Raw genomic sequence first — 10,000 nt, forward strand, 5'->3', positions numbered from 1 at the left:
ACATCCATGCAAGGAGAGCGACCACCAGCGCCTTTAGAAAAGACTGAAACTGTACAAGGAGATATAAAAATATCAAAGCCGACATGTGCAACATTAATACGCTAGAATACTGACGACATGGGTGCAATGTGTGACAATGACACAGGGATATATGTGTGTGTATGTGTGTGTGTGAGAGAGATATTCTACTATTGAGAGGGAAGCTCACTGTGCACATAGAGAGGAGGGGTATAACGAAATGAAGTGAGAGTGAGAGAGAGAAAGAAAGAAAGAGAGAGAGAGAGAGAGAGAGAGAGAGAGAGAGAGACTGATTGTTGTGTGTGTTTTCTAGCTCATTCTATTGCTACAGAAGCCACTCACACACCCCTAAAAAGGAGTGATGTATACAATTATAGAGGACTCAGGTCACACACACACACAAGCACGTACACACACACACACCTCTGCATAATATTGCCTAGCCCAGTCTTCTTTGCAATTGTTCAGCTATTGCTACTTTTCCTGGAGGGAAGCATTGACGCTACAAACATTGTTATGGATAGTGTGTCCGTCCAATCACACAGCTTAGAAGCAGAGCAATAGAACCCAATTGTTTTCACACAACACGCACACACACACACACACACACACACACAAACACACTATTGAGATGTTCACACACATCTGGTTTGGTTTTTGAGACCAAAACACACCTGTGAGGCAGACAGACGAAGACACTCAGTGAAGACACACAGACAGCCAGGACAGTCTGCCAGGGACACACACCTGCCGAGGTCATGTGAACGAGAAGTCTGAGGACATGTGGGAGACACACACACCTTCTTCAGACTGACACACACACACAGACCTACCAAATAGACATAAGCACCTGCTACATGTGTGCACAACCTCAGCTTGCAAATCAGCTAGGTCTAATCACACACACACACACACACACACACACACACACACACACACACACACACACACACACACACACACACACACACACACTTCTGACACCACATCCACGTATGTGTGCTATCAGCAAGTGAGCTAAAGCAAGCTGACCTAAGGGCTACATATAAAATACTTTTTAAAAATAAAGCTACTTTGCTTTGTACAATATGAGGATTACTTCATAATAAATACATTTCAGGTGTGTGTTGTGTGTGTGTATGTGTCACACCTTTACATTAGTGAATGGTCATTCAGCTTTCATATGCTAAGAACAGTGAGTAGGACAGTGAGTGTGTGTATTGCTCTGAATTTCATCACTCCATGTGAAAAGAAAGCTTCTAATGTGTGGCAAGACTTGGTGAAGGCGACAAAGGGCAATTACCTAGGCCATCCGCATCTGGGGTGGGGGACCAAGGATTCTTAACTCACCCCAGAATAAAATTTCAACAGAGAGTGTCTACAAATTACACACTGTATGTTCGCCTCTGGTACCAAGTACATTGGGATTGTGTTGCTCTGCAGAAAGCTATCTATTTGGTGAACTTGGAATGAGCAGTGACTGTGTGTGTATATATGTGTATGTGTGTGTGTGTGTGTGTGTGTGTGTGTGTGTGTGTGTATTGCTCTGCAGAATTTAGTGTGTGCATTATTGCAGTCAACGCCCATGATGAATGTGCATTGCTCAACACAGTACAGGGTGTTTGTGTGCACGATGCTGTGTCTGTGAAAGCCATTATACCTCTAAACTGTACATTACTTGTGGCCTTTGCCTACCACACACGCGCGCACACACACACACACACACACACACACACACACACACACACACACACACACACACACACACACACACACACACACACACACACACACATTCTCACACATGGCTTTAAACGAAAAGGCTCTTTAAACGAAAATGTTACTCCAACTGATATATTCTACAGAAACTCATATGTAATGTCTGCCATTTAACTATCGCTCCCTCTCTCTCTCTCACACACACACACACAGACACACAGCGATGAGGAGAGAGGTGAATGTTGCTGGTCGTAAAGAAGCGCTGGGATGGGGGTCACAGTGACGAAGGGGAAGTTCGAGTCGCCATGACTACACCCTCTCCACTCGACTTGGATCATAGGAATCTGAAAGGAGGAAACAAACAACTTTACAACTTGCATCAAAGGTCTCAAACAGTCTGGTGGAGGCCTCTATCCCCCCCTGGTGGAAGAGACTGCTTATAACAGTAGATCACCTGTAGATCACGGGGTTCCAAGTACGTGGTTTAGAGATAAAACTGGATAGGTTAACTCAAGTAAGTGGCAAACCTCCTACAACATGAGCCCTATGGCATTGCTTTGTTAGGAGAATAAAGCCATACAGCTCTTCTATTAGGAGGTTTACCACCTACTCTGAGTTAACTTACCCAGATTTGTCACTAAACCACGTAGTTGGAATACCCCCCAGTTCGGGTATGTGCATGTCACAGGTCCAAGATCTTAAACCTCTTCTCTACCTTTGTGAGGTGTGTCTGGATGTTGCAATGTGACATTTTTATTCTGGTGTTGTATGGAAGGACAGAGAATGTTAGAAAGTGTCAGTGAATGCACAAGTGTTTGTTTTAGATGTGTGTCTCACTCTCCCCTGGATATTGATAGGGTAAAGGTTTCTGTGGTGTGGGCTGAATAAAACTCAACCAAATGAGTGTTTGTGTTTGTGTTTGTGCTGTGCTGTGTTGCGTGTGAAGGGGACTGATTCAAGGTGATGAGACTCATGAGTGCTGTGCCCTGGCCTCTCACCTGAGGCTGGATATGTGTCAGGGTCCTCCAGGGCTTCCAGAGGAAGGTGGATCTCCCGCTTGACCACGGTACTGCGGGGGAGGGGTGTGGGTCGCACGCCCGGACATGGGGACTCGTCCATCGGCCGTCCAGGTTTGCTCCTCTCCTCTCCCACCTCCTCCTCTCTTCTCTTCTCCCCTCTACGCGCCTCAGCTTCAGGTCGCAGGGAGAGCGGCCGTTCTCTTCCGTCCATCCCTCTCTCCGAGGCACTTTCCTCCTCTCCCTCTTCTCTGATCTGTCTCTCCTCTTCTGCCCCTCTTGAGTCCTCCATCCCTTCTTCCTCCTGCTCCTCCTCCTCCTGCTCCTCTGTCTCTGTCATGCCTACATGCACCTCCTCCTCCTCCTCTTCTCGCTTTCTCTGCGCATGGCCGAGCGTGAGGTACGAGGGCATATACGACATTGCCTCCTCTCTGCCCTGTGGACAGTCCATTCTCCTGTCCATCCTCCCGCTGTTCAGACCGAACTCAGCGTCCTCGTCCTCATCGTCCTCCTCCACGATGGACAGGATCTCGGGCATCTCCAGCGTCGCTATGGCAATGTAGCTATCTGGACTGCCTGACACTGCCTCCACCTCCTCCTCCACCTCTGGACAGGCCTCCACCTGCACCTCAGCTAACTCTCCTCTCCAGCTTGCCTGCTGCACCTCCTCATCCAGGGCCTCTCTGCTCTCCTCTGGCACCTCCTCATCCAGGGCCTCTCTGCTCTCCTCTGGCACCTCCTCATCTAGGGCCTCTCTGATTGCTTGCTGCACCTCCTCATCCAGGGCCTCTCTGATTGCTTGCTGCGCCTCCTCATCCAGGCTCTCCTCTGCAGATTCTGCTGCTTCTCCTCCACCCTCTACACCTGACATCTCCAGCTCACTTGCTGCTACCTCCTCCCGTGTAACTTCACCTCCACCTATGGCTTGCTCCTCCTCCTCCTCCTCCTCCTCTACACCTCCTCTGTCATCGCTGACTGACTGCTCCACTGGCTGCTCTCCACAGGCTGCTGTCTCATCCCCTCTTATTGCTGTAGATTCTCCTGCTTCCTCTGTCTCTCCTGCTATTGCTGGTTCTCCTTCAGTGGTCTCCCACTCACAGACTGCTGGTTCTCCTTCAGTGGTCTCCCACTCACAGACTGCTGGTTCTCCTTCAGTGGTCTCCCACTCACAGACTGCTGGTTCTCCTTTAGAAGTCTCCCACTCACAGACTGCTGGTTCTCCTTTAGAGGTTCTCAGACTTTGGTTCTCCTTTCTGATATTCCTTTTCTTTTCAACTTGGGTTCTGTCTCCTCCACAGCTGCCGTTTCTTCTACTTCCTCCTCCTCCACTTCTCCTTGTTGCTCCCCATTCTCCTCCTCCTCTCTCTCACCTGCCGCCTCCTCTTTCTCACTTGACCTCTCCTCTATCTCCACGCCATCTGACTTCTCTGCATTGGCTAACAGCAGGTGTTCTTCTACTTCTTCCTCACTCTGATTGGTCAACACCAGTTCAGCCAATGCCAGCACCTCATTCTGACTATTATCCTTTGGTGGCCCTTTGACACCAGGGACTCAGCCCGGCTACAGGCTAATGTCCCCAGGCGTTGGCCCTTTGACACCAGGGACTCAGCCGGCACGAGATGTTCTGTATGCGGGCAGCAGCGTTCCTCGATGGACTTCGTTCTGAGGGATGCAGCTGGCTCTGCACCTCCACTGGGGCTTCTTCTTCACTGGGCTAACAGCTTCACCTTCACTTAGCAGGGCCTCCTCACCTCCTGATTCCTCGCCCTGGCCAGGGGAGAAGACCGTCAGGCTCTCAGTCAGGAAGGTGGGTCCCTCCGAGCTGAACCGGAACCGCTGCCGTCTTACAGTGACGGAGGTGTGTGTCCTCTCCGAGTTCGGGGTGGCTTCCCTTTTGTCGTGGTTAGCTGGCTCTGACGGCCCAGGTGGACCCTGCACCTGGGGGGGCAGCCGAGACTGAGGTGCTCTAGCTGGCTGAGTTTCTGCAGTCACCATTAGAGTTGAGAAGGACTCCTCCGGCGCCCCCTTGTGGGGCTGAGGGGTAAGCCCGGTGAGCCCCACGTCCCTTAGCATTGACTCCTGAGGCAGGGGATGTCCTGCCTGTCTCCCCATTGTGTTGGGGGCTGCAGAGTGGCTGCACCTCCTGAAGCTCCCCTGCCTGGGACTGGGCTCCTCACTCCCCAACGGTCCCCTGCAGTGTGGTCCTCCGCCAGCAGGGGAGCTCCCCTTTTGCGGCCTGGCAGGGGCACCAACTCCGAGGCCCCAGTGCGAGGGCAGCCAGGGGCTAATGTCCCATGTCCACCTCGTCTTTGTGCTCGGACATTTCTTCATTAGAGCTTCGTTGTCGCCGACGTCGCCGTCGTCACCTGTGTGGTTCGGGTTCCGGAATATTCTGATGGCCTGTGGTGGGCTCCTGTACCTTCTGGCTCTCCTTGTTGAAGGACTCCAGCTCCTCGATGGCATCCCATGGGCGCCGCCCTACAGGCTTGAGCAGGAACTGCCCGAGGACTTCTCCTCCAGTGGTCTCCCACTCACAGACTGCTGGTTCTCCTTCAGTGGTCTCCCACTCACAGACTGCTGGTTCTCCTTCAGTGGTCTCCCACTCACAGACTGCTGGTTCTCCTTCAGTGGTCTCCCACTCACAGACTGCTGGTTCTCCTTCAGTGGTCTCCCACTCACAGACTGCTGGTTCTCCTTCAGTGGTCTCCCACTCACAGACTGCTGGTTCTCCTTCAGTGGTCTCCCACTCACAGACTGCTGGTTCTCCTTTAGAGGTCTCCCACCACAGACTGCTGGTTCTCCTTGAGAAGGATTCCTCCGCGCCTCAGGGGCTGAGGGTGTAGACGGTGAGCCCTACGTCCCTTAGCATTGACTCCTGAGGAACGGGGATGTCCTGCCTGTCCACTGTGTTGGGGCTGCAGAGTGGCTGCACCACAAGGCCTGAGCTCCCCTGCCTGGGACTGCCTCACCTCAACCGGGTCTCCCCTGCAGTGTGGTCCTCCGGCCAGCAGGGGGAGCTCCGGGTTCGCCTGTAGAGGGGCACCAACTCCGAGAGGCCCCAGTCGTCAACGACGGGGCTAATGTCCATGTCCACCTCGTCTTTGTGCTCGGACATTTCTCTCTGACATTCGCTTCTGCTTCCAACCTTGGGACTGGCTGTCTCTCCACAGCTGCCGCTTTTCTACTCCTCCTCCTCCACTTCTCCCTTGTTGCCCCCATTCTCCTCCCTCCTCTCCCCACCCGCCGGCCTCTTTCTCACTTGACCCTCCTCTATCTCCACGCCATCTGACTTCTCTGCATTGGCTAACAGCAGGTGTTCTTCTACTTCTTCCTCACTCTGATTGGTCAACACCAGTTCAGCCAATGCCAGCACCTCATTCTGACAGGCTAATGTCCCTTCCAGGCGTTGGCCCTTTGACACCAGGGACTCAGCCGGCACCGAGATGCCCAGTATGCGGCAGCGCTACTCGATGGACTCGTTCTGAGGGATGCCGCTGGCGCTCTGCACCTGGTACAGCGGGCTGAGGTCTTCACTGGGCGGACGCTTCTTCACCTTGCTTAGCAGGGCCTCCAGCACCTCGTCCTCCTCCTCGCCCTGGCCGTCGGGCGAGAAGACCGTCAGGCTCTCAGTCAGGAAGGTGGGTCCCTCCGAGCTGAACCGGAACCGCTGCCGTCTTACAGTGACGGAGGTGTGTCCTCTCCCTCGAAGTTCGGGCTGGGCTTCCCCTTTGTCGCGGGTTCGGCAACTCCCACGCCCGAGGTGGACCCCAAAGCAGAGGTGGGCTGCTGGCCGGCTGGGCGTGCTCTAGCTGGCTGAGTTTCTGCAGTCACCATTAGAGTTGAGAAGGACTCCTCCGGCGCCCCCTTGTGGGGCTGAGGGGTGTAGACGGTGAGCCCTACGTCCCTTAGCATTGACTCCTGAGGAACGGGGATGTCCTGCCTGTCCATTGTGTTAGCTGCAGAGTGGCTGCAATCTCACAAGGCCTGAGCTCCCCTGCTCTGGGACTGGGCTCTCACTTCCCTGAACCGGGTCCCTGCAGTGTGGTCCTCCGCCAGCAGGTGGGGAGCTCCGGGTTCGCCTGTAGAGGGGCACCAACTCCGAGAGGCCCCAGTCGTCAACGACGGGGCTAATGTCCATGTCCACCTCGTCTTTGTGCTCGGACATTTCTTCAACGAAGCCTCGCGGTCGCCGACGCCGGCCGCCACCTGTGTGGTTCGGGTTCCGAATATTCCCGATGGCCTGTGGTGGGCCCTGTACCTTCTGCCTCTCCTTGTTGAAGGACTCCAGCTCCCGATGGTATCCCATGGGCCGGGCCCCTACAGGCTTGAGCAGGAACTGCCCGAAGACTTCTCCTCCTCCTCCTCCTCCTCCTCCTCCTCCAGCGGAGGCCGGTCGTGGCAGGTTACGACGGGGTGAAGGCTGGGGCGCCGGCGGTGTCGTCGGTGGGGAGCGTAGCCGGGTCGGACTGGGCTGAGCGCCGGGCGGGTTGGGCTGACCGGTGCGGGAGAAGGCGCTGGTGCTGGAGGGGCTGATGCTCCGCTGACCCTTCATGGGGAGGCTGTAGGGGGCAGCAGTCTGTCCCCAGCCCGCTGTCCGTGGTGCTGTCCGAGGACGGGGCCTCGGGGGCTGGCTGGGACGACGACGATGACGAGGGAGGGGGTACGCGGGTGATCTCGGGGGAGCCGGTCTGGGTGTGCTGGGTTGGGTGTACTGGTCCCCGGCCGAGCTCCCTGACCCCTGACAGCGGCCTGCAGGGGTCCAAGCGGGCCCACCAGCTCCCTCAGCGGGGCCACGTGGGACACGAGGGAGCCCAGGGGGCTGCTGGGAGCGGGGTGCTGGGGGTCCGGGACGCCGCCGACCGGTTGGCCTCCAGCGGGGTTGCTTTGGTTACTCGGCTGCGTCACCACGGCCATCACAGTGGGGCTGGGGGCTTTGTTGTTGTTGTTTTGGTCCGGGTCGTCCCGGGCAACCTGCGGTGCGATGGGCACTGACACCAGGCAGAACATGGTCTCTTTCTGCCGCCGGCGCGCTGGCTTCTTGCTGTCCACCTCCGGCTCAAACTTCTTCACCTGCGTGATGGTCTCGGAGAAGCCCTGGTCCGAGCTGGAGCTCTGGCGGGAGCTCACCGGCTGACGCTTGCCGCCGCTGCCGCCGAAAGTGGGGAGGTCAGAGGTCACGTCGGCCGGATTGCGGTTGAGATCGCCGGGGTTGCGGTTCAGGTCAGGCGCGGAGCTGAGGTTGTCGGGGTAACTGGGCCACTGGGCGTGACAGGGCGGCGTGACGTCGGCGCTGTCCATGGACTCCTGCGGCGACAGGAAGGCGCTGTCGTCCGGCGACTGCTCCGACACGGTGATGCCGGGGATCTCGTTCTGGATGTTGCGGATCTTGTCGGCGTCGGTGAGCAGGCCACTGGCGAGATGACGCGACGCGACGCGCTGGGTCGCCGAACGGGATACTGCACCACGCCAAGGCCCTGGCCGTCCGGAAAACCGGAAGACCGCCTGCATCGGCAAGGCCCGAATACTGGGCCGGGCGTGGTGATCGGGCCAGGAATGCCCTGTGTCGTCGGGCATTTCCTTCATTGCACGCCCTAATTTGAGAGGCAGGCCCTGCTGGTAACGGGACGCTCTCCGTACATGTACCCCGCCAGCAGCTCCCGGTAGCTGTGCCCTCCGCCCATGATGGGCTGCCTGCGGTAGGACGGCGGGGGCATGTAGCCCGGCGGCTCGGACGGACAGTAGTCCTGCCGCGACGGCGCTCTGGACATGGGTCCGTCGCTGCTGGCGCGCGTCTGCTGGTGGACCTCGTACGAGGGCGGCCGCGGAGGCCGGCTCTGCCTGGCGCGGGCCTGCGGAACGGCGGCGTTGCCGACGGACGCTGGGTTGCCCATCCACACGCTGCCCTCGTGCAGCTGCAGGCTGGAGGGTCCAGCGCTCAGGCAGGACCGACCCCCGTGGGGCGGCGGCGGAGTGGGCGAGGGCAGGGCCATGCGGGGCAGCGACTGCGACTTGGCTTTGGTCCGGGGCGGCACGGCGCCCTCTGCTGTCCGAGGCCGGCGCGGCTGCTGTGCCCGCTGCTCCTGCTGGTATTGCTGCTGCTGATGCTGCGGATGCTGATGCGGTTGCTGTGCCCACCTCTCGGCGCCCGGCTCGCCATGCTGCCTCCGCTCCGCCGCCAGCCTCCACTGCTGCAGGGCCAGCTCGCGCTCGCGGGCGCTCAGGGAGCCGCGGCCCTCGGCCCGCTGCATGCCCATGGGCACGCGCCCGTCGGCGTAGTCCAGCAGCGCGCTGAAGTCCTGTCCGCGCCGCTTCCAATAGGCGATGCCCCGGTCACTGCTGTGGGGCTGCACGTACACGCCACGGTGGGTATCATAGAACCTGCAGAGAGAAACACACACACACGCAGGGCACACACACACACAAGCACAAAAACACACACACACACACACACACACACACACACACACACACACACACGTAGACACACACACACACAAGCCAACAAAAAGACAGTGTGAGTTGAAAAAAGTGAGAGTTGAATTCCAAAAAACAAACAAACTAATTAAAACAGGTTCTTTTATGTCTTCTCCACAAAACAACTAGAAGCAAACCACTCCTCATGGGATGTTGACTAACTTCTAACTCATGAGCCGGTGATGCACTACTTATTCAGACACAGGCTCACACATAAAAAAAGCAGATAGAGGAATCAAAAACAGACAGAAAAAAAAAAACATTTCATCATGCAGTTTCGGTGTGGCCCCTAGAGGGCAGTAACCTGCCAGCAGACAATGATCGTGACTGATACTGTCTGCCAGATATACAGTACTGGATACCGTAATGGAGATTTGGTGATCTAAAAGGCATCTGACAGAGCTGAACTACACCTTTATTCCAGGAACGCCTTTGGGATCCAATTATATACAGATATCTGGCATATAGCTGTCATATGCGTACATATCACGAGGAACTCAACATCTCCTGTCGACTGACATTAGCTCTCTGACTGGCATCACACACACACACACACACACACACACACACACACACACACACACTGCATACACATGCCACTCTCATTGAGAGAGGAACATTAGCAGAACATTAGCACCAACAGATTTTATGAACAACCTGCAGCAGCAGAAGACAATACTTTCTAGAGGATGATCGCTCATCTTATAGCTGAATCCCAAACCTGACAAAACCAATCACACAATCGCTTCATTCACCCATATGCCACTAACATC

The 10,000-nt window shown here is 56.1% G+C and overlaps 2 protein-coding genes across 2 annotated transcripts in view; both read right to left on the reverse strand.

Moving 5' to 3' along the window:
* Nucleotides 1-5,531, reverse strand: part of LOC125309707 (cilia- and flagella-associated protein 251) — a 5,824-nt gene extending 293 nt beyond the window's left edge. Inside the window, exons 1-4 of the mRNA XM_048266782.1 lie at nt 5,276-5,531; nt 3,861-3,982; nt 2,736-3,824; nt 1-2,081 (exon numbers count right to left, since the gene is read on the reverse strand). The exon at nt 1-2,081 is cut by the window's left edge and continues 293 nt beyond it. Of these exons, the coding sequence (XP_048122739.1) occupies nt 2,047-2,081; nt 2,736-3,624 (924 nt within the window). The 5' untranslated portion in view covers nt 3,625-3,824; nt 3,861-3,982; nt 5,276-5,531 and the 3' untranslated portion in view covers nt 1-2,046. The remainder of the gene's footprint in view (nt 2,082-2,735; nt 3,825-3,860; nt 3,983-5,275) is intronic.
* A 403-nt stretch (nt 5,532-5,934) lies between these two features.
* jcada (junctional cadherin 5 associated a) overlaps nt 5,935-10,000 on the reverse strand; it is a 25,606-nt gene continuing 21,540 nt past the window's right edge. The window contains 6 exon segments of the mRNA XM_048266992.1: nt 5,935-6,479; nt 6,545-6,720; nt 6,833-7,327; nt 7,329-7,502; nt 7,540-8,277; nt 8,391-9,131. Coding sequence (XP_048122949.1) covers nt 5,935-6,479; nt 6,545-6,720; nt 6,833-7,327; nt 7,329-7,502; nt 7,540-8,277; nt 8,391-9,131 — 2,869 coding nt within the window.

This window comes from Alosa alosa, chromosome 16, assembly GCF_017589495.1.
Source record: "Alosa alosa isolate M-15738 ecotype Scorff River chromosome 16, AALO_Geno_1.1, whole genome shotgun sequence".
In the NCBI taxonomy this organism is placed as follows: Eukaryota; Metazoa; Chordata; class Actinopteri; order Clupeiformes; family Clupeidae; genus Alosa; species Alosa alosa.